This window comes from Cervus canadensis, chromosome 19, assembly GCF_019320065.1.
Source record: "Cervus canadensis isolate Bull #8, Minnesota chromosome 19, ASM1932006v1, whole genome shotgun sequence".
Taxonomy (NCBI): domain Eukaryota; kingdom Metazoa; phylum Chordata; class Mammalia; order Artiodactyla; family Cervidae; genus Cervus; species Cervus canadensis.
The window spans coordinates 7542977-7568062 of record NC_057404.1 but is presented as its reverse complement, the minus strand read 5'-3'; the positions used below and the strand labels follow the sequence as shown (position 1 = coordinate 7568062).

Here is a 25086-nt window from a genome sequence, read left to right as displayed (position 1 = left end):
CCACATGTATTTTCTCTGTAAGGCACATCATGGTTTGCTGACACTTTGGAACACCAGAAAAAATTTCAGCAATATTCTCGAGGGACATTTTAAACAGTGAAATCACAGTGGAGGGGGGAGGGGAGCACCAAAATGCAAAAAGTATGGTACTAAACAGACCACAAAAACAGCAGACATTTGCAGTATGTGAGCTAAAACAAGAAGGTAACTTCAACTGGGAATGTATGTGTTGGGTGACTCAAATTTTCTGTTGCTCTGTTCATATCTGCAAATGACCACGTGAGCACTGATGTTGGGTTACAAATACATTTTAGCAAGTAGGCTAAATAATTCACAAATATAGAATCCACAAATAGTGAAAATATTTCACTAAGGTCACATTTGCATAAATGTATCAGTAGGAAAAGCAAATGATAAGGAATTTTTTCCTATTGCTTCAGTAAAGTATTCTATGATTTCTGATGTGATCTCCTAAATTTATTCTACCTAAATGTCCTAACAAAATATTAATATATTTCTTCTGAAACACTGAGCCATGTTTATACACTAACCAGTCACTAATTATTAAACAATATATATAACTATTGTCTCACTTAGAAAGTCCCTGATAAGCTGAAGGCTACATGTATAATGAAATCTTTATTTTAAGGGTGTCAAGCAAAGGCTTCCTTAAAGTTAGAGATCTACCTAAAAGAACCTACTCGATGCATAGAAAACTTCCAGCTTACCAACACTGGCTTTCAGAAATTTATTTCCAATTCTCTGGTCCATTCCAATGGCTGTTGCCACCTCTTCTACATCCGCTCCTGTTGCTTCACAGAGGGCACTTATAGAGTTGATGCTGCTGATTCTCTGGGCCAGAAAAGCATTTGCTGTCTTAAAAAAGAAAAATGAAGAATACGATGAACTAAAATAACTATTTTATATAATCTGCATTATATTTCATCAAGTTGAGCAAATTATTGAAGGAGATATGAAAGTTTCTGATGGGTTCAATCTGAAGAGGCAATGGGTGGGTTGGTTCAGAAAAATGTTTTAAATTAGAGAAGAGAGGTGATTAAGAAAGGGTAAAAAGGGACCTCCCTGAAGGTCCAGTGGCTAAGACTCTCTGCTCCCAATGCAGGGGGCCTGGGTTCAATCCCTGGTCAGGGAACTAGATCCCACATGACACAGCTAAGATCCCACACGCTGCAACTAAGACCCAGCTCAGCCAAATAAATGAATTTTTTTTTAAACTTTTATGTATTCTTTAGCAGCACCTTGAGGCATGTGGGATCTTAGTTTTGTGACCAGGGATTGAACCCACATCCCCTGCAGGTGGGAGCGTGGGTTCTTAACCACTGGACCACCAGGTACATCCCAATAAATAAATATTTAAAAAATAAAGTTGAAGATTTTAAAAAGAAGAGAAAGTAAAAAGAAGGGAACGAGTGATTTTTAAAATTAGTATTTTAGTACACTCTATTTTCTTTTACATATTCTAAAACATTTTATACCCAAATATTTGATCCCCTTGTGAAATTATTTCATAATACACAAGAATATTATCTTCATAAGCATATCTTTTTATTAAGAAAGTCCCTAGGTAGCTTATCAGGGGTAAGAGAAGTAAGCCCTTGGCTTAAATTTAATACAGAGTTGAGTGCTCCATACGAACCAGTTTGGAAAGCTCTGAAGACCAAGTGTTGGTGGTGAGGATCTTTTCTCTGGGAACCCAGTGCTCGTACACGGCACACAGCGCCTGCACAGCCCTCTGGCCCTCTGGGGTTTCATCCCCTCCAATCAGCACCCTGTCTGGGTTCTTCAGGTCCTTGATGGCCGTCCCCTCTGCCAAGAACTCAGGGTTGGACAGCACCTGGAATCCCAACGCAAAGGAACGGTTCAAGCTAGAATCAATTATGGACAACTCGAAGCACTGATGCTTCCATAAGAAGGCCAGATTCGAATGCTTCCTTTTTCATACCTGTAAATTCAAGTTGGGTTTTGTGTTTGCATCAAATATTCGACGAATACTTTCTGCTGCCCGCACTGGGACCGTGCTTTTCTCAGTCACAATTTTGTAGCCGTGTGAGTTTTGCACGATGCGTCTAGCACAAGCTTCAATATACTTCAGATCTGCTGCCCGGCCTTTTCCCATTCCATAGGTTTTGGTTGGTGTGTTCACCTGATGAAAGTATACGGAATTAACAAAGTATCTGTGAAGTGTTCACTGATCTCAAGATACACCCTGGACCGTCAATTGACTAGTCAAGTGGGAAGTTAACATCATCAGTAGCCCTGCTTTCACCCTCTATTAGTTCCACGGAAATAATACATTTCTACATTTCTATTGAGAAGCTACTATATATGTGTCAGAGTCAGGATAGCAGGATAGGCAGGGTCTAAGCTAAGACTGGGCTTCCCTCACAGCTCATATGGGCTTCCCTCATAGCTCAGTTGGTAAAGAATCCACCTGCAATGCAGGATACTCCGGTTTGATTCCTAGGTTGGGAAGATCTGCTAGAAAAGGGGTAGGCTACCCACTCCAGTATTCTTGGGCTTCCCTTGTGGCTCAGCTGGTAAAGAATCCTCCTGCAATGCGGGAGACCTGGGTTGGATCCTTGGGTTGGGAAGATCCCCTGGAGAAGGGAAAGGCTACCCACTCCAGTATTCTGGCTTGGAGAATTCCATGAACTGTATAGTCCATGGGGTCACAAAGAGTCGGACACGACTGAGTGACTTTCACTTCACTAAGCTAAGACTGGAGATATAAAGATGAAGGAGACTCCAAAAGGAATTCATGGACTGAAATAAAAGGTAAGTTCTCTCTTCTTCTCCTGATTATATGTAACATATTATCCTAGTCTTTAAAACTAAACTTAAAACTCCTTTTACTCTCCCTTTTTTATAGACCTATATCAATAAGTTTTTATAAATGTCTACAGTGTCATTCACAAATGCTTTGTTGGCTATTTAGAACTAGAAATTATCTAGCACCTCCAGGATACAGAAGAGTATGCAAACAAAGACTATCATATAGAAAGAAAAATAAACCATGAGTTCAGAGTCCAGGCATTTAGTTTTGACTCAGCTGTATCATGTAACCATGGGGAAGCATGGCTGCCTTTGTCTCAACGACTTCATCGGAAAATGAGAATAACACACTCTCTAAACTTTAACACATGAGTTTCATATCATTCACATAAAACTGAAAATACTCTGCAAAGTCTAAACATCTATATAGGAATAACTTTTGAACCAGTAAGTAGCATCAGTTTTCTTCTCTTGACAAACTTATAACTTAATGGGAGAGCAAATAAAACAATGAAACCAAAATAAATCAAAACATGAAGATTTAGATGAGGTGTGAAAAGCATGAGGGAAATTTGTGTATATGCATGAAACAACTTGGGAAAAGACTTAGGTATGGAAGTCAGGGTGCAGAAGCACAAAAGGGCAAAAACGGCTGATAAGTCAGTGTGAGACATGCTGGAGATGTGGGATGATCAGATGGTTTCCCCAGGTAAAGGAGCTCTAAAGATAACAACTGAAAACTGATTCATAGCATAAAACTATTCCTACCTGGAATTCGCCTAAAAATAATTTGGGTAATCTAGGATGGGAGAGAAGTATAAAGAAGATGGGGGACTCCCCTGGTGGTCCAGTGGTCAAGACTCCATTCTTCCACTGCAGGGGGTGTGGGTTTGATCCTTGGTTGGGGGAACTAAGATCCCACATACCCCAAGGAGCAGCCAAAAAATTATAAAAACAAAAAGCACGAAATACCATGATGACTGTTGACAATGGAGAGTGGGTAAGTAGGGGTTCAGTATATTGTTGGTTTCATCTTTTGCATAAGTTTGCTATTTTTCATAATGAAAAGTATACAACAAGCAGAGTTTAAAAAAAAAAACTGATGCAGAGAAAAATGGAAACTAGGTAGGAGTCATACCACAAAAATAACTCTAACAGGCACACAAAGCAATAGCTTGGAAAGACTCAAGGGAGTCAAGGGAGCTCTGGCTAGACTGGCAGAGAAGCAAGTGTATAATCAGCTGTCTTTGCCAAAATATGCTAAGATGAACTCTGTTGCCTTAAGAATAGATTCTTTTTTTAAAAAAAAATTTCTTTTTCTTACAGAAAAGTCCCCTATTCCCATTCTAGGTTGTAGTTATCCAAATGTTGGACTAAGGTAACTTCTTGATTTTCTCCAAGCATCTAGATACTCCCAAACAATTTCTCCTTTTCTATGCCTCTACCCTGAGCGACTGAACTGAACTGAACGTGCAAGCTTGAGCAGACAAAGGGTAGGTGAGTCACAAAACTGGCACCAGTTCCTCTGAAGTTAAATTTAAAAAGAAAGACTGAATTCATGGCACAGTTTCAACAAGGGTTTCATTACTACTTTCTCCTGGAGTTCATATTTCTTCACAGTACTGCTTTTGCCTCGATACACATAATCAATTCAACATCATCTCTACTCTATGGACGCCCCTGGTGTTTCTTTATCTCATGGAACCCAGTCCAAGCTCATACCACTGTCCTTCCCCTTACTCCATAAGGCTATAAAGGTCTTAAGTCACATAACACCCTAGCTCAGCCACCACCTGGTGATAACTATACCATCACACACAGAATATTTGAGTTACCAAAACAACAAGAAAAAAGCTACCTTGGTTCACATATTGGATTACCAGAGTGTATTCCCAAGCATAGATTCTACTTTTTTAATTACAAAAGTACAACAGTTAAGTTCTATTATAAACTGAAGTTATTTATGGACTAGCCTAACAACCTAATCAAGATATGCCAAGTTCTAAATAATTAATTTAAAATGATTTTTGGAATATAAATTCATCTAGATAGGGGAGGGTGGTACAGTTGCAGCAAACTTTACCTGATTCTTTTTACTGGACCTACACCAAGCAGTGGAACCAAGAAACAATGAAATACATATACTATCACCATATGTGCTCACAAGTTATCAACACTTCCTAATTCTAGATCTCAGACTAGAACTTTCTCTGAACTTATTTATTCAATGATCTGAAATGATCAGATGACCACAGAGTTGGGTGAAGTGTTGGACAAAGTTAGTGATAATCAAAATTCAACTGGACAACTTTATACTAAGTAATGCTATGGCTTAATAGCACTGGATTTATTATTACTTCTATATAGGCAAGAATACATTAACTCACACAGCAAAGGAAAATACTTACAGAAATAAATACAAGATCAGCTTCCTTAATGGCATCATCAATATTGGTAGAAAAAAATAAATTTTTCCCTCGACAGGATTCTACCACTTCTTTTAGTCCTGGCTAAAAAGAAAAAAGAAGAGAAGTTGCACATACATTTTACCAGCCAGATGAGATAACCCAATAGTATAGAATTGCATTCATTAAGGGAAAGGTCATATTGTAATTTAAAGGTCTAGATTTGCTCTCAAATAACACCTCTGTAGAAAACTCAAAGACCAAACTGGTATCAAAGGCCATCTAGTGCACATTATGTAAGATAACATACAAAGCAAAACTGAACTTGGAACAATTAAAGCAGTAGATCAGCTTAATGCTTTTCATTGTTGACCACGTTCCAGACTATTTCATAAGAGTTAACAGTTAATGCCAAGTATCACACAATCATCAGCAAAGTCAAAGTCTTTCATGATTTCAAGCAAACATTTGATTTTGCATCGTCATTATGAATGTAGGTTTTACTCCCATGAATCCAGGTCATAGAACACAGGCCATTCAGACTAGCTGTGAAATAGTCACTATTTATACATGCATAAATTTATAATTTTTCTAAGTCCTATTATAAGAAACATGTCTATCAAAAAAATTGTTACTTTTCCCATATAATTTTTTAAGTTGATATGTTATATTTTCATTTTTATTCAGTTCAAGAAATTTCTTTATTTTTGTCTACATGGCATGTAGGATCTTAGTTTCCTGACCAGGATCAAATCCGTGCCCCCTGCAGTATAAGTGTGGAGTCTTAACCCTTGGACAGCCAGGGAAATCCCTGGTGTCACCAATTATAGCAACTGTTTCCTTATTTTGACTAGGCTCTAGAAAATTAGACTAAAAGGTTATGAAGTTGGAATTTTACAGAGAAGATTTAATTCAACCCTATATATAATCTTCTAATATTTAAATTAAACTAAAATCAGAGCAATGCAGAATTTATAGTCTTTTTTTTATATTTAAGAAAAATGTATTTTTATTTATTTGTTTTTTAACTTATTTTATTGACATATAGCTGATTTACAATGTTGTCTTGATTTCTGCTGTATGGCAAAGTGATTCAGTTATGTTCATTACATACATATTCAGTACATACACAGACCTTTTTTTCCATATTCTCTTCTATTATGGTTTATCACCGGGTATTGAATATCGTTCCCTGTGCTATACTGTAGGATCTTGTTGGTTATCCATGTGCTCACTCAGTCGTGTCTGACTCTCTGCAACCCAATGGACTGTAGCCCACCAGGCTCCTCTGTCCACGGAATTCTCCAAGCAAGAATCCTGGAGTGGGTTGCCATTTCCTTCTCTATGTATAGTAGTTAAGTCTTAATAAGACCTCAACATGAACAACTACATTATTCCATTAAAATCAATTGGATATTTGTAGATATCCAAAACAGATGCAGAAGCAGTTAATAATATAGGTTCTACTTCTTATTAGGTTTATTATATAATTATCATAATTAGTATTTTGAACTTATATGGTACTTTTTAATGAAAAAACTTTCATAGGATAAAATTAGCTTTTGTTTTATTCAGAAAAAGCGAAGCAAATTATCCAGTTTGGTTTTTTAGAAGTAGTTATTAAATGGCTTTTTTAAATGAACAAAATTAACATAGAAGTAATAGCTATTTAATAAATATGGTAACACAAAATGTTTTCATTGTTAAATATTAATAGAATCTACTATTCTGTTCTCTGAGTAAAAACATGAATACCTTATTACCAAATTTCATCTGACGGTCATTACTATTTCCTTCTTAGGCAGTAAAAATGACTACTTTTTTATTAACATAACTTTATTGACCCATAAAATATAAACCTATAACACTAACTACTGGACCACCAGGGGAAAAAAATCACAATGAACACAACTTTGCAGACCCTAAATACATGTAGCTGAGTTTTTCAATGTAGCTTGGTAATCTTTTTACTTGTCCTCTCATTCTGAGATTACTGGTCCAACCTACACTACAGGTTCTTCAGAGGATTGTACCTCCCACGTTGTAACAACTGAGATTGACCAATGTTCCAGTCACTTTATTTCCTGTTCCCACCAACAAAACAGTATCTTTATCCATTCTTATTTTCATGCCTGCGTGCCCAGTCCTGTCTGACCCCATTGACTGTAGTCTGCCAGGCTCTTCTGTCCATGGGATTTTGCCAGCAAGCATGTTGGAGTGGGTTGCCATTTCCTCCTCCAGGACATCTTCCCAACCCAGAGATCAAACCCTAGTCTCTTGAACTGGCAGGTGGATTCTTTACCACTGAGACACCTGGGAAGCACCATCCTTGTGTACTTCCCTCCAATTTCTGAGAAGGGGACTTTCAAGGCCAATTCCTCTTCATGTGCTTTTGATCTCATCATCTTTGCTATTTTTCTAGACTTTATTCCATCAGTTAGCTCCTTTCTTCTTATACTTTTGACCTTTCCTTCTCTATGTGATTTGTCTACCTTAGTTTATTAACATGCTTGATTCTTTATCAACCAGAGGAAAAAATAAAAATTTTAAAAAAATCATTGTCTTTACCCCATGTCCCTCTCCAGTGACCACCACATTTATTTCCCTATTAAACTTTTTAAGAGTCATTCCTTTTCTACACTCTTACTTCTCCAATCTCCTACCACTTGTAATTGTTCTTGTAAAAGCTGCAATGGCCCCCATAATATTGAATTTCAAGAATATGTCTCATCTCTTATTCCTCCTGTTTCTGTCATAATTGACAGCTTATTCACTCAGCAAATACTTATCAAGCAGTTACTGAGTACTGGTCACTGTGTTAGTCATTCATAATCAAGACATACTTCTTTATGGAGTTTGCACTACTAAAACTCTTCTGGCTTTTGGTTCACCTTCTCTAAACTACTCTTCATAGCTTCTCTAAGGCATTTCTTCCTCCACCCACCATCAAACATTCGTATTTTCCAGGGTTCTGCCCTTGACTCACGCTCTGTTCTGACTTTAGGCCCTTCCTGAGAGAGCTAAACTACTCTGATTTTACTACTGCCTGCATAATATATTTTTTAATACCTGGATGATCTTAACTTTCCATCTTCGGCCTTGAATTTTTTTTCTTTTTTCCTTTTGGCCATGCCTTGCAGCATGTGGGATCTTAGTTCTCCAACCAAGGATTGAACCCAGGCCACGGCTGCGAAGGGGAGAAGACCTAAATCACTGGACCACCAGGGAATTCCCCAGCCCTGAATTCTTAAATATCATTCTAGATTCGGTCCTCTTCTTCATCCTTTTATATAATCAACAGTCAAGTCTGATCATTTTTCTATCTAAATATTTCCCTTGGGGAATTCCCTGGTGGTCCATTGGTTAGGATTCTGAGCTCTCAGTGCTGAGGGCCTGGATTCAAACCCTGGTTGGATCACACAAGCCTCAGTCAGTCAGTTCAGTCGCTCAGTCATGTCTGATTCTTTGCGACCCCATGGACTGCAGCACGCCAGGCCGTGCTGCATCACCAACTCCATCACCAACTCCCGGAGTTTACTCAAACTCTTATCCACTGAGTCGGTGATGCCATCCAACCATCTCATCTCCTGTTGTCCCCTTCTCCTGCCTTCAATCTTTCCCAGCATCAAGGTCTTTTCCAATGAGTCAGTTCTTTGCATCAGGTAAGTATTGGAGCTTCAGCTTCAGCATCAGTCCTTCCAATGAACATTCAGGACTGATTTTTTTTAGGATGGACTGGTTGGATCTCCTTGTAGTCCAAGGAACTCTCAAGAGTCTTCTCCAGCACCACAGTTCAAAAGCATCAATTCTTCGGTGCTCAGCTTTCTTTATATTCCAACTCTCACATCCATACATGACTACTGGAAAAACCATAGTTTTGACCAGGCAGACCTTTGTTGGCAAAGTAATGTCTCTGCTTTTTAATAAGCTGTGTAGGTTGGTCATAACTTTTCTTCCAAGGAGCAAGCGTCTTTTAATTTCATGACTGCAGTCACCATCTGCAGTGATTTTGGAGCCCCCAAAAATAGTCTGTCACTGTTTCCACTGTTTCCCCATCTATTTGCCATGAAGTGATGGGACCAGATGCCATGATCTTTGTTTTCTGAATGTTGTCTTCTGCATATCTGAGGTTATTGATATTTCTCCCGGCAATCTTGATTCCAGCTTGTGCTTCCTCCAGCCCAGCGTTTCTCATGATGTACTTTGCATATAAGTTAAATAAGCAGGTTGACAATATACAGCCTTGATGTACTCCTTTCCAGATTTGGAAACAGTCTGTTGTTCCATGTCCAGTTCTAACTGTTGCTTTCTGACCTGCATACAGATTTCACAAGAGGCAGGTCAGGTGGTCGAGTATTCCCATCTCTTTCAGAATTTTCCACAATTTGCTGTGATCCACACAGTCAAAGGCTTTGGCCTAGTCAATAAAGCAGAAGTAGATGTTTTTCTGGAACTCTCTTGTTTTTTCGATGATCCAACGGATGCTGGCAATTTGATCTCTGCCTTTTCTAAATCCAGCTTGCACATCTGGAATTTTATGGTTCACGTATTGTTGAAGCCTGGTTTGGAGAATTTCGAGCATTACTTTGTTAGCATGTGAGATGAGTGCAATTGTGTAGTAGTTTGAGCATTCTTTGGCATTTTCTTTCTTTGGGATTGGAATAAAAACTGACCTTTTCCAGTCCTGTGACCACTGCTGTTTTCCAAACTTGCTGGCATATAGAGTGCAGCACTTTCACAGCATCATCTTTTAGGATTTGAAATAGCTCAACTGGAATTCCATCACCTCCACTGGCTTTGCTCGTAGTGATTCTTCCTAAGGCCCACTTGACTTCGCATTCCAGGATGTCTGGCTCTAGGTGAGTGATCACACCTTCGTGATTATCTTTAACAACCTCATGAACAGTATGAAAAGGCAAAAACATAGGACACAAGCCTCAGGACAAAGTAAAAAAAAATTCCTCTATTCTAGTGAGTCTCAGAGTGAGTGGAGTGAGGATGGAATGACTCTCAAGGAAGCTGTGTATTCAAAAGAGCTCATTAAATATGATAATTACATATGATTTATCATTTCTCTATCAGTGACCAGGATTTAAACATAAATCACCAAGTCTCTGTGATATGAAAATTTGGTATTTACAAAGAAAAATCAATACCATAAATTTTAATAGTATCATTGAAAACAAATATCTACTTGTATATTTTATTCATTTTTTTAAAGAAATATTCTTTTTCTTTTAATTTTATTTAGTTTTGGCTGCGCCGGGTCTTCACTGCAAGTGGGAGCCACGCTCCAGCTGGGGCGCCTGGGCATCTCACTGCAATGGCCCCCCCTGCTGCAGACCAGAGGCTCCAGGGCTTGCGGGCTGAAGCAGTCCCGGCTCCTGGGCTCCACAGCACAGGCTCAGTAGTTGTGGCGCCTGGGACTAGCTGCTCCATGGCATGTGGGGTCCTCCTGGACCAGGGATTGAACCTGCGTCCCTACACTGGACTCTTCACCACTGGGCCACCAGGGGAGTCTGGTTGCATATTTTAAATGCATTATAGGATACAGATTTAAGGAGGAAGTTGATTGCAAAGGTATCCAAAGTTTCTCTGGAAATAAAATATTTTTCTGCCTTGTCCAAGATAGGTCAGTGTAAAGTCACAACTGGTAACAATATGTATCAGCCACTCAGTAACGGAATTCATAAAACAGCATGAACTCTCGTTAAACTTGTCATTTGTTGTTCTTCTTTTACAGTTCTCCCTATTTGACATTTCACCTAACATTCACACCTTCAAATGGCCAAGGAAACGTGTAGGAATAGTTTTACAACACAAAATAAAGAAATAAAAAATGGGACAAAGGCCTAACATATATTTGAAAATGGATAATTGGGTCACACAGCTCATTTTCCCATTTTCCCCCCCCAATTTTTTTTTTTTTAATACACAATGCTACGGAAATCATTTATTTTCTTCCGGTTTATAAATTCCTTCAGCAGGTGTCTTTTAGCAACTGATGTCTAAGAAAGACATATGAAAATTATAAGCCTAAAGTCATTTACTTCCTAAGAGGAAAACCATTCTACTTGTTAAAAGAAGCATCTTCTTGTTATAAGAAGATTCCTTCTAGAATTTTAAAGTAGCAGTGCAATGGTTTTAACCTCCAAAGTCAGCTGGGTTTTACTGAAAGACTCCATTTCTTTGCAAGCTACACTAACTAGTACAGAACTAAAATAGCTGCTTAGCTCATCATCATCTAATCTTCTGGAGTAGATATATTAAAAACGAGATAAAAATAAGACTATGAAGACCAAATAATTACAACTTAAAATAAAGCCAATACAATTATGGGATGTTAGAGTTCTGAGAACTCAACCGCTGTTTCTAATGGGCGCCAGTGCTAGACAGACTTTCAAATCGTTTAGATTCTATTTAAAGAGACTTAAAGAAGAAAAAATTTATGAAATGAAAGTGTGAAACAAGAAAGACTTTTGATTTTTTTGGTAGGTTACTGAGAAAAAAACAAGTAAGATATGGAAAAAAATCATCTTCGATCTTAATTCTTTTTATCTAAGTATATATCCCAATTGGATTCAATATCAATGTAGAACGTACTACTTTTTTGAGGAGGAATTTAACTTTTAAATTTTCAAAAAAGCAACAAAAGTATAACACAGCAAGTTGAGATCACCCTCTCACTTCTTTTGTGGCTATTACTTTTATTTTGGGTTTTTGGCTGTTATTTATTTTTATTTAAGTATAGTTAATTTATAATATTGTGTCAGTTTCAGGTCTATATTATAGTGACTCAGTACTTTTGTAGATTATACTCCATTATAGGTTGTTACAAGATGATGGGTATAATTCCCTGTGCTATACAGGATAATTTTGTTGCTTATCTACTTCATATAGTTTATATCTGTTAATTCTGTTATATCTCTAATTTGCCCCTCCTCCTTTCCCTCTCCCCTTTGGTAATCACAAGTTTTCTGTATCTGTGGAACACACTATCTTTAATTTAAAGCACTGAAGTCTCAGGCAATAGAGTTTCAAATTTCAGATAATAGAAATGGCACTGGTCTTCCATGGAGTTTCAAAGAGTCGGACATGACTTAGCAACGGAGCAACAACTGGGTTTCCCTGGTGGCTAAAGAATCTGCCTGCCAGTGCAGAAAACAAGGGTTCGAACCCTGGTCTGGAGACACCCCACCTGCCATGGAGTAATTAAGTCTACGCACCATTACTATTGAGCCCGTGCTCTAGAGCCTGGGAACCACAACTTCTGAGAGCTCACACATCCCAACTAGAGAGTGGCCCTCGCTGGTCCCAGCTAGAGAAAAACCTTGGCAGCAGCAGAGACCCAGCACAGTCAATAAATAAATACATAAAATTATTTTTTTAAACAGTCCTAATAATAAGAATCTAACTAGGGAACATGCCTTCTGATCAATAGTGTTTTTTTTTTCTCCAAGAAAAAATATCTAAATCCAATATATTATAGATAGCTTATACTTCTTCTCATTCGATATAATCTTTAAGTAAAAATTTTAGTGAAGTAAAAAAAAAGTTTTAAACAGTACATATACTTCAGCACAGAAAAGTGCTCAGTTTTCAGAAGTGAACACATTTGTGTAATCACTATCCATACAAGAACTGGAAGAATATTAACAGGGGAGTTCCCTGGTGGTCTAGTGGTTAGGATTCTGGGCTTTTACTACTGTGGCCTGGGTCCAGTCTCTGGTTGGGGAACTGAGATCCTACAAGCCTGGCTGGGTCAAAAAAACAAAACCAAAAAAGCATTAAATCAGAGCCTGTAGTATGTCTTCTTCTAGTAACTACAACCCCTCACACTACCATCATGCTGAATTCTATCACCTGACCAGTATATCTATATTTGAACTTTATATAAATGGGATACACAGTATGGACTATCTTGTGTCCAATGACTTGTTACTTTTATGAGAATTTAAACATATGCTTGCATGCAGGAGTAGTTTCATTGATTTTTCAATGTATTATTGTATTTTATTATAAAATTATACTATAATTTATGTATCCATTCTATTGCTAATTAATACATAGGGTGTTTCCCATTCGGGGTTATTATGAATAACACTGTTAATAACACTGTCTTTTGGTGCATATATGTATGCTTTTCTGTTGCATACACACCTTGAAGTGGAATTCCTAAGTCAGACTACGCATATTTTCAGTTTTAATAATTACTGCTAAAAATTTTACAAACTGGATGTACCAATTTATGTTCTGATCAGCAGTGTATAAGGGTTTCCTTGGTGGCTCAGTGGTAAAAAATCTGCCTGCAATGCAGGAGACGTGGGTTTGATACCTGGGTTGGGGAGATCCCTGGAGAAGAAAATGGCAACCTACTCCAGTATTCTTGCTTGGGAAATCCCATGGACAGAGGAAGCTGGAAAGCTATAGTCCATGGGGTCACAGAGAGTTTGACACAACTTAGCAACTAAACATGGAGAAGGCAATGGCACCCCATTCCAGTACTCTTGCCCAGAAAATACCATGGACAGAGGAGCCTGGTGGGCTGCAGTCCACGGGGTCGCGAAGAGTCAGTCACAACTGAGCGGCTTCACTTTCACTTTTCACTTTCATGCATTGGAGAAGGAAAAGGCAACCCACTCCAGTGTTCTTGCCTGGAGAATCCCAGGGACGGGGGAGCCTGGTGGGCTGCCGTCTATGGGGTCATGCAGAGTTGGACACGACTGAAGCGACTTAGCAGCAGCAGCAGAAGCAGCAACTAAACAACAGCAGTGCATAAAATTCCAACTGCCCTAAATCCTTGTCAACACTTGGCATTGTCGGCAGTCATAGTTTTAGCCATTCTGTTACACTTTGTTTTTGAAAAATTATGCTGGCATAATAATTATGTAACAATCAATTCAGTAATCAACTGAATGACTGGATATAGATATGGTTCACAAGATTTCAGATGACTTCCAGCCCTTTAGTGGATATCAGAATTATTAAACTTTTAATCAAGTTATCTTTCTAAAATGCTTTTAAAAATTCCCGCAAACCAAATAGTAGTACTGTTATATAACAGGGAAAGAAATGCTATCACACTGAGGTATTTAAAGAAGTATTATGGGAAGTTCATCTGGTAGAGGAAGAAAGGGTCAAGCACAAAGAGAAGCTACCACATACACAAAGGGCTTTTAAAAAAATTCTAAGTCTGACTGAGATATTAACATATCATGGATTTCTATTCATAGACCTATAAAGAACAGGCAGATTTATCTTACAGAGATTTCCCCTTCTAAAGACTGCTTAAAGACTACAGTTGATAAGAGTCTTATAAATAACAAAACTTTTCTGGAAAAAAAAGAATATATTGATGTTGGAGAAAAATGCTATCCTCAAAATTTTCAAATGCTTCTCTGTTGGGTTTCAAAAGGATAATATCATGAACTCTTTACTATGAAAACGTTTTAAAATCAAACCTTACTTAATAAAATAGAGACACAGTTTCCTAACTGTTGAAGTTTCAATTTAAACAAATTTGTGATAGTGAACACTGAACTTGAAAGACACCATTTATTCATTCAAGGTTTATCTGATATAAATACAATAATCCAAAAATATAATAGGCTTACATGAGTCAATATTACCAACAATCAGTTTTTTTTATTTTTATTTTTACAGAATGCCACTTTTTAATTGCACTATTATAATATGGTAGCCATACTATCAGACAAAATTAGAAAATAAAGAAGAAAATTACTCATTATCTCACTCCACTAATACAACAATTATTAATATTCAGTATACTTTTTTCTACACATTTTCCCTGGGTGTATCTGACAAAATTATAATGTTCATAATATGTACTTAGACTTTTCCATTTTATTTCTATCAGTTACAGTCATAGAATTTTACAGCAAATTAAATTAGCAAAAAAAGTAAGAAAGCAAAGAGCATAAGAACAATGCATTGTTTAATATGGTTTACCTCATAAATAGGAAGTGCAGGAGAGTTCCATGCATTGATTCTTGATTCATTGATATCAACAACTGTCACCCTGATTTCAGGGCACATGTGAGCAATCACACTACATGTGGGTCCACCAACGTAGCCTGCACCGATGCAGCAGATCTTCTTAATTTCAAACATGACTGTACTGGAAGAGAAACAGTAAGACTGACTGTTGAGAATGGAAAATTTAAAGAAATCACACTGCACATTCATCACACTTTATAAAAGCTGTCAAGGTGACAGGTATAGGGAAAGATTTCCTACATTCAGACCCATTAAGAATTATGAAAAAACAAATGGGACCTAATGAAACTTGAAAGCTTTTGCACAACAAAGGAAACTATAAGCAAGGTGAAAAGACAGCCTTCAGAATGGGAGAAAATAATAGTAAATGAAGAAACAGACAAAGGATTCATCTCAAAAATATACAAGCAATTCCTGCAGCTCAATTCCAGAAAAATAAATGACCCAATCAAAAAATGGGCCAAAGATCTAAACAGACATTTCTCCAAAGAAAACATCCAGATGGCTAACAAACACATGGAAAGATGCTCAATATCACTCATTATCAGAGAAATGAAAATCAAAACCTCAATGAGGTACCATTACACACCAGTCAGAAAGGCTGCTATTCAAAACTCTACAAGCAATAAATGCTGGAGAGGGTGTGGAGAAAAGGGAACCCTCTGACACTGTTGGTGGGAATGCAAACTAGTACAGCCACTATGGAGAACAGTGTGGAGATTCCTTAAAAAACGGGAACTAGAACTGCCATATGACCCAGCAATCCCACTCCTGGGCATACACACCGAGGAAACCAGATCTGAAAGAGACACATGCATCCCAGTGTTCATCACAGCACTGTTTATAATAGCCAGGACATGGAAGCAACCTAGATGCCCATCAGCAGACGAATGGATAAGGAAGCTGTGGTACATATACACCATGGAATATTACTCAGCCATTAAAAAGAATTCATTTGAATCAGTTCTAATGAGATGGATGAAACTGGAGCCCATTATACAGAGTGAAGTAAGCCAGAAAGATAAAGAACATTACAGCATACTAACACATATATATGGAATTTAGAAAGATGGTAATGATAACCCTATATGCAAAACAGAAAAAGAGACACAGATGTACAGAACAGACTTTTGGACTCTGTGGGAGAAGGTGAGGGTGGGATGTTCAGAGAGAACAGCATTGAAACAAGTATACTATCAAGGGTGAAACAGATCACCAGCCCAGGTTGGATGCATGAGACAAGTGCTCAGGGCTGGTGCACTGGGAAGACCCAGAGGGATGGGATGGGGAGGGAGGTGGGAGGGGGGATCAGGATGGGGAACACATGTAAATCCATGGCTGATTCATGTCAATGTATGGCAAAAACCATTACAATATTGTAAAGTAATTAGCCTCCAATGAATAAAAATAAATGGAAAAAAAAAAGAATTATGTAAACAGTGATAAAAAAAAAAAAAAGTAATGTTCCAATTGGATGACCTAGCCTGTTCTCAGCTGTACCAGGACGAAACATGGAAAAAATTATAGTAACTGACATCACTGAAAAAGTGTCACAAAGATTATAATGACCTAATATTTAGAAAGTCAAGCACCACAGTAAAACCTCTGCCCTCTAACACAGCAGCATAACTTTGATTTGCCAAGGGAAAATTCATAGGTGAACACACCCGTGCAATTCTTGCTTAACTAAACGCTGGTGTACAAAGGTCAGCTTTATGACAGGTTTAGACTAAAACAACAGATATTAAGATTACTTCTAAGCCCAGAATATACCTCTGAGATTATATTCCCTGCACAGTTTGGCTTCAGCAATTCTTTCTTAGGTACTGGACAGAAATCTTAAACTCTATTTCAACTTTAATCAGAAACTATGAAATAGTTAAAGGAAAGTAATTTCTGTAATTGGGCTTTCGTAGCTCCATTGGTTAAAGAATCAGCCTACAATTCAGGAGACCTGGGTTCGATCCCTGGATTGGGAAGATCTCCTGGAGTAGGAAATGGCAACCCACTCCAGTATTCTTGCTGGGAGAATCCCATAGACAGAGGAGCCTGGCGGGCCAGTCAATGGAGTCACAAGAGTTGGACATGACTTAGCTACTTAGACTAAATTTCTGTAGTTAGCAAAGCTATTTCGCAGATTTTGATGACTTTTCAAGTGATTAGCTGAACTGATTCACACTAATCAAAACGACAAGGGACTGAGTTATACAAAAGAATGTCAGTTTATTCAGGAGTAAGAACAAAATTAATCAAACTGATCAAATTCTTAGAAATTTTGTCCTTGTCAAGGACTAACTCTAATCTCAGACATCATCTGATCTAACCCATTCATGGATTCCATAAAGAAGGAAAATGGTAATCGGAAAGTTTAAGAACCTGTGAGTATATTCCCGCACGGATCAGTGAAGGTAATATGGAAGGCTCATGTAATTACAATGCCTGGCAAGCATATCCCTGTAGTGAAAAAAGGTACACGAAGCACATAATTAAGATGATCCAGTTCCCTCTGATATGAATTTTCACTAATCAAACAATGTTCTAATCTTCACTGGTTCTCTGGCTAAGCTTCCCTACTAGAAATGAATGGCCTGACAACCCATACAAGTATCCTGGTCTGTGCTAATGAACAAGTAATCTGGTTTATAAATTGATCTTTTGGTTATGATTAGAAGATACCAGCTCCCAGAGTCTGATCTCTAATGACTCCTTTTTTCTCTTCTTGGCTGTGCGGCTTATGGGATCCTAGCTACCAGACCAGGGATCAAACCCTGGCCCCCTGCAGAGTAAGCACAAAGTCCTAACCACTGGACCACCAGGGAATTCCCTCTAATGACCTTTTAACAACTTAAAGTGGAATTTTAGTAAAACAGTAAATATGTACAGAATTTGTAATCTAATGGCTTCTGAAAGACAGCAATATGCTTAGCAATATGCATACAAAGTAATATTTTAAATGTATTTTTATTTTGAATAGGTATAATTCATATGAATCAAAAATTAAATCTGAGGCGTTCCCTAATGGTCCTGTGGTTAAGCACTTTCACTGCAGTTGGTCTGGATTTAGTCCCTGGTCAGGGGACTAAGATTCCACAAGTCACTTGAGGCAGCCAAAAAAATAAAAATAAAAATCTGTGTAACAAGGTAAACAGAAGCCTCACACCTACCCCATCCTTATCTACTTTGCTACTACAAGCAACCTTTGTTAGTATTCCAGGAATCACCGTAAGAAAAACATTGAGCCTAGAAAAATAAACTTTTGGCAATCATGTATCTTTCATTACTTCACCCTTCTACTTTTCAGTTCTGCCTGTTAATTCTCTCCCAGCCTCAAGTGCCCTATAGACAAGGAAAATGTATGGGGAGATATGACTGCGTGGGAATTGCTTAGTGGCTAAAGCTGAGGGGAATGTTCTGAAAAGTTCCCACCTGTGGGAGGGACAATTGGGCCTGGAGCAGGCTTACCAAAGATGTATTTCCAGCATTCACTGCTGCTATCCCCTCTACAGTAGAAGAATCTTGGCATCTGGTTTCAGAAAAAGTGCCTCAACTGTCTCCAGGCTTATCCCCTTCTCCTTCATGAAAAATTAACATTCCCAACTTACGGGTCTACTGTGTGGGCACAGCAGAGAATTTGGCCATAGAATAATATAGGTCCTGACCCTCAACTACTTAACAATTTATTTAGGGAATAATTCAACTGAAAAGTGTTTGTTAAAGACCCCCCTATGTATCAGACACTATTGTTCTATGTACTGTAGATACAACAGTGAACATGACAGACAAGCGTTCCTACCTTTGGGCAGTTATATTTTAGTAGGGGAGCACGCAAACAGAACAATGGCAGTTGTGGTAAATTCCACATAAAGGAAATAAAGGAAAAGCTGAAAAAGAAACACTGTGGGGAATGGACTATTTTATTTAGGGTAAAGCAAAACAAAGGTCCATCTAGTCAAGGCTATGGTTTCTCCAGTGGTCATGTATGGATGTGCGAGTTGGACTGTGAAGAAAGCTGAGCGCCGAAAAATTGATGCTTTTGAACTGTGGTGTTGGAGAAGACTCTTGAGAGTCCCTTGGACTGCAAGGAGATCCAACCAGTCCATCCTGAAGGAGATCAGTCCTGGGTGTTCACTGGAAGGACTGATGCTAAAGCTGAAACTCCAATATTTTGGCCACCTCATGTGAAGAGTTGACTCGTTGGAAAAGACCCTGATGCTGGGAGGGATTGGGGGCAGGAGGAGAAGGGGACGACAGAGGATGAGATGGTTGGATGGCATCACCGACTCGATGGGCATGAGTCTGAGTAAACTCCGGGAGATGGTGATGGACAGGGAGGCCTGGCATGCTGCGATTCATGGGGTCACAAAGAGTCGGACACGACTGAGCACCTGAACCGAACTGAACTGAACTGAACTGAAGTCTCTCTGAGGTGACTTTTAAACTGACTTAAAAGATAAAATGGAATTAGTCACACCCAGATAACATGGTTAAATTATACAAGGGAGTATAACCTCATGCGAAGAGTTGACTCATTGGAAAAGACCCTGATGCTGGGAGGGATTGGGGTCGGAAGAGAAGGGGACAACAGAGGATAAGATGGCTGGATGGCATCACCGACTCAATGGGCATGAGTCTGAGTAAACTCCGGGAGTTGATGATGGACAGGGAGGCCTGGCGTGCTGCGATTCATGGGGTCGCAAAGAGTCGGACACGACTGAGCTACTGAACTGAACTGATAACCAGCTAAATGACAAAGTAAGTGTTAAAGTCCAGGGGAATCAAAATAAGAAAGCATCCTACATCAAGGGAAATGTAAAATCTAAGACTGGCCTAAAGAATAAATAGGATATAGAAAGGAAATATAAGCGGGGAGGGCATTTCAGATGACAGGACAGAATAGATAAGGACTTACATACAGAAATGAGTCCAAAGAAGTGAGGCGATCTGCCTAGTTACAAGGAAAAAAAAAAAGTGGATATTAAGTAGTGAGAGGCAATGTTATATGCCAGCCTGGATGGGAAGAAGGTTTGGGGGAGAATGGATACATGTATATCTATGACCGAGTCACTTTGCTATTCTGCTGAAGCTGCCACAACATTGTTAATTGGAGCTTCCCTGATAGCTCAGCTGGTAAAGAATCCACCTGCAATGCAGGAGACCCTGGTTCGATTCCTGGGTCAGGAAGATTCCCTGGAGAAGGGATAGGCTACCCACTCCAGTATTCTTGGGTTTCCCTGGTGGCTCAGATGATAAAGAATCTGCCTGCAATGCGGGAGGCCTGGGTTCGATCCTTGGGTTGGGAAGATCCTCTGGAGGAGGGCGTGGCAACCCACTCCAGTATACTTGCCTGAAGAATCCCCATGGATGGAGGAGCCTGGCGGGCTACAGTCCATGAGGTCACAGAGAGTCAGACACCACTGAGGGACTAAGTATACACACCCCAATACAAAATAAAAAGTTTTGTTTTTTAAAAAATAATTTTATTTTTTTATTTATTTTGCGGTGCTGGGTCTTAGTTGCTGCTCGGGCTTTTCTCTGGTTGCAGTGAGTGGGGGCTGCTCTGTAGTGGCGGTGTCTGAGCTTCTCATTGCAGAGGCTTCTCTTGCTCTGGAGCATCGGTTCAGGGAGCTCAGACTTCAACAGTTGCAGCTCCCAGGCTCCAGAGCACCGGGTCAATTCACTGTCAGTCGCTCCTCAGCATGTGGGATCCTCCCAGATCAGGGGCTGAACTCATGTCTATTGCATGGGCAGGTGGATTCTTTACCACTGAGCCACCAGGGAAGCCCACAAAAGTTTAAAATTACAAAAAAAAAAAGTATTAACAGGTAATAATTGTCTCCTAGAGTGGAAATGAATTGGAAGTGGGTCTCGAATGCCTTTTTCAGGAAGGTATGACCATAAATATCCATGAGGCTATACTTTAATAACTTAAGGAAACAGCTGAAAGTAACCATAACAATCAAAGGCATTAATGTATCTAAAACCTAACAAGCTCCATTGAAGAAAAGGAAGAAGGAATGATCAACTTAGAGCCTGGAAAAGGAGCATTAAGAAGAAGAATGATGTTTATTTTAGAGCTGTCTAAAGAGTGACACAAAATCTGGAAGTCAGAAGTGTTCTGGGTTTAGAACAGTGAGGCAAGAAAAGGCTTTCCTAATGCTTGGATGGCAAATTACCCCCATATTCTTGGCTCTGATTCCACTCTGCCTTATGAGTTCAGATTGCCAGGAATTATAATACTAGAAAGGGATGACCTGGGTTTGAGACATCAGTATTCCAGGCACTGGAATAAAATTTCCCTACTGTATTAGCAAGGTTCCATTCTAGTATACTCATCAGTCTCTTATGAGCTTAGGCATCGTTAAAACCTAAAACCTCATTAACCACAGGTCTGTGGGAGAAAAAAAAAAATCAACCTTCCAGATATGTAAGGCTGAAGGTCAAGTCCTGAACTGTGACAAATCTGAAGGACTACCTACCACACGCAGCAACACCCTTACTGGATAGGTGGCCTCTCTAATCAAAACCAATGTATGTGGAATACCTAAAAAGTGAAATCTCAAAGGACTTTTGAATGAGAGGATTTTATGGTGTTACCACTTAACCCATAGGCAAGAGGTTGTAAGGGTAGCCTATGCCCTCAATCTCAACCAGAACAGGTTCTGTTAACATTCTTACAATAAACATGGGTTGAAGATCTACATGATGAACTCTTGGGCTCAAGAGCTTAATAAGGTGGTCCCAGGCTAACATTTCTCTGCTGTTCTTCACCTAAGCACCTAGAATAGGCTCTCACTAACTACTAATTGGATGAGTAACTCTTATTAAGGGTCTTTTTGAGATGAAAACTGTTATTTGAATATTTTTAGCTCAGATGGCTTATCACAGTATTTTCGCAGATTGTCCAAAATCCTATCATCCTTTCTCTTAAGGTAGAACTTTAGCATGTCTTCTCAGAGTTACTTCTTTTTTCAAAAAAAAAAAAAAGGTTATGGCTGTGCCGGGTCTTCAGTGCTGCTTGCAGGCTTGCTCCAGTCGTGGTGGCTGGTGGGGTCGGGGAGGGTGGGGGCTACTCTTTGTCGCAGTGCAAGGGCTTCTCATTGCAGTAGTGTCTCCTGTCTCAAGCTCTAGGCGCATGAGCTTCATTACTTATGACACACAGGCTCAGAAGCTGCGGCTCCTGGGCTCTAGAGCGCGCACCAGCTTAGTTGCTCCGCAGCATATGGGACCTTCCTGAACCAGGGATTGAACCTGTGTTCCCCGCATTGGCAGGCGACTCTTTACCACTGAGCCACCAGGGAAGCCCCCAGAGTCACTTCTTATCCACCTTGGTCGCCAGGCCATATTCAGCTTGCCTTTCATATAAGCAGCCAGGGTCAACTGTTGATGGCAGGTAGGCCTGTATATAGAACTGCCTGTGTTTTGGGGTACCCCTGTGTTGCTATTTCATATGGCTCGCAGACGACAATGGGGAAATTACTGAAGAAGCCTGATGTACCATCTGTGCAAGTCCAATAAATTACCACTTGGAAGTTTCAACAAAATCTTCAATAAGCTTTAATATGGAGCTTGATACAGTGTTAGTGATGTTCTCCGCCTGACACAGGTGGTACCACTTTAAATTTCTACTTTTATATACCTTCCGATCCTCTACTGTGCTGTCTGGGAAATGGTAATATTTGCTTACGAATGAGTCAGTTTGGAATGACTTTTTACCCCGTGTTTTGGGAAAGTCACAGCAATCCAAGCAGTTCCAAAACTATTTTTCATTTATAATTTTACGAATTCAGATCAATAGTTCAACCTACAAGCTCTGGCTAACAAAGAGCGAACCTCCGATTACAATCTAAGGTGAATATAATCCCTCCATCTCTACCCCTCTTCAGTACACTCTACAAGTACCCAGTATAATGGGCTTCCCTCGTGGCTAAGTGGTAAAGAATCCATCTGCCAGTGCAGGAGATGTGGGTTCAATCCCTGGGTCAGGAAGATCTCCTGGAGAAGAAAATCATAACCCACGCCAGTATTCTTGCCTGGAAAATGCCATGGACAGAGAAGCCTGGCAGGCTACAGTCCATGGGGTTGCAAAAAAGTCAGATGCAGTTTAGGGACTAAACAACAACAAAGCTAAGGCAATGGATGTCACATCAACTTCACACATCATCTTAGACATTTCAGAAATGAAATACTAACAGATGCCTGACCTGGGGAAAATATTTAATCAGTGAATAAGATTGTTAACCTTATATCTAAAGGGTTTCATGTAAAGCTGTGCAAACAACACGAGAGAAGATGGAGTATGCTTATTAGGTGCAGATTCCCTATGAGAGGAGTACAGCAACAGGAGAAGAAATGAGACCCTTTCAATCAGGGTTGTCTAGCCCTTACCTTAAACTAGAGGCTGGGCACTACCAAGCAATCTCAGAGCACACAGTAACGTCTTTCATTTCCAGAACCACCACCCTACCCACCAAGGAACAGGCCAGACTACTGTTGCCCATTTCTTAGGGGATTTGAAGAAACTCACAGACTCGCTGTGTCTTTGAGGGCAGTCAATGAACAGCCACTCCTCTGTATATCCTTGAAAAGTTCCCTACCAGTGAATCCTTCTTTTCTATATACCAGAATTCTCGACCTTACTCAATTATTTTCCTATTTATAAGAAGCTATAATTTTTCAAGGGCTCACACAAACACGATCTCCTGAAACACTCCGGAAAGGCCTTCCTTAACATGAAATAAAGCCATTATATGGTGTGGCGGCCAACAATGCATTTCAGGACAGCTATATAGATGTCACGACAGAATATCTTAGGACTTCGCCTTCGAAAAGGCTCTCTGGTTCGTTTTCTTGTCAAGTTTCTTAAGAAGGGCGGTCAGGGAAGGGGGTAAAGCGTCAGCACTCCATGTGAGCAATTCTAAACACAAAAGACTTTGATTCAGAGGCCAAAATGGGGTCCCTAAGCAAAGGACCACTTCCTTTGGTGATGTTCGGCTTTCAGAGGCGCCAGGGAAATCTCACTTAAGTCGGAAAGTAGGAGAAAGCAGAAAAGAGAAGCGGTTGGAAGACTCGCCGAGTCTTGAATTAAAAGCCTAAGCTATCTCTCTTCCAGGGCAGCAGATCCAAAGGACGATTCCCGCCCAGAGCCCAGAAGAGGAGACCGAGAGCCGTGACACTGGAAGCCTCGGACCGCGCGCAGGGAGCGACTGGAGCAGCGCGCACACCCCGCCCCGTCCCTTCCACATCCCGGCGGGGCCCGGGAGCACCCCAGTGGGCGGCCAGCCCGAGAACGGCGCTTACCCACTTCCAGGCACCGAGCGCTGCAACCGCTTCTATCCCCCCGGCTCGGACAGCTCCTCGCTCTGGGCCGCGCAGCCGCAGCCTCAGCACTCGCGCCCTGCTCCGTCTGATCGATCTTCCCTCACCGCACACCCTTCTCGGGCTGCCAGGCGCCGCACCCTGAGTCCCGGGCCCGAGCCCGTATTTAAAGGCTTCCACCCGAGAAGGCGGAGGATTCATTCCCTGGGAGCCAAGCCCTCCCGGACTCTGCCCTCGGTTGCATCCCTGCTCCCCCTCCCGCCAAGCTAGGCCAGGGCCCGCCCCAATTTCCTGCGGGCCCTGGGGCGGGGACACGGGGGCGTGGCCAGTCGTGGCTGGGAGGGGGACAGACCCCGCCCCCGGCCGACGCTGAGCAAATCCGCTGCGTCCAGCTCAGCGGCCCCGCCCCTGCCGCGAGCCGCGCGGGGCGGAGCTGCGTGCGCTGCGGGTCCACCGAGGCCCAAGCGGCTAGAGCCGGGGGAGCGAGTAGGTCAGGTACTAGTTCCCCCGTCGTCTAAAGTCTTCTCTTGCCATCTGGCCCCCGGTTCCTTCCCTG

The 25086-nt window shown here is 40.3% G+C and overlaps 1 protein-coding gene across 2 annotated transcripts in view; it reads right to left on the bottom strand.

The window, feature by feature from the left end:
* UGDH (UDP-glucose 6-dehydrogenase) overlaps window positions 1–24835 on the bottom strand; it is a 32167-nt gene extending 7332 nt beyond the window's left edge. The window contains exons 1-6 of one of the 2 annotated variants that reach the window (XM_043438565.1): window positions 24513–24835; window positions 15168–15336; window positions 5202–5303; window positions 1964–2164; window positions 1658–1855; window positions 729–876 (exon numbers count right to left, since the gene is read on the bottom strand). In XM_043438565.1, the coding sequence (XP_043294500.1) occupies window positions 729–876; window positions 1658–1855; window positions 1964–2164; window positions 5202–5303; window positions 15168–15329 (811 nt within the window). In that variant the 5' untranslated portion in view covers window positions 15330–15336; window positions 24513–24835. The remainder of the gene's footprint in view (window positions 1–728; window positions 877–1657; window positions 1856–1963; window positions 2165–5201; window positions 5304–15167; window positions 15337–24512) is intronic. The other variant, XM_043438567.1, reaches the window with a different exon arrangement.
* Between the last annotated feature and the right edge of the window lie 251 nt (window positions 24836–25086).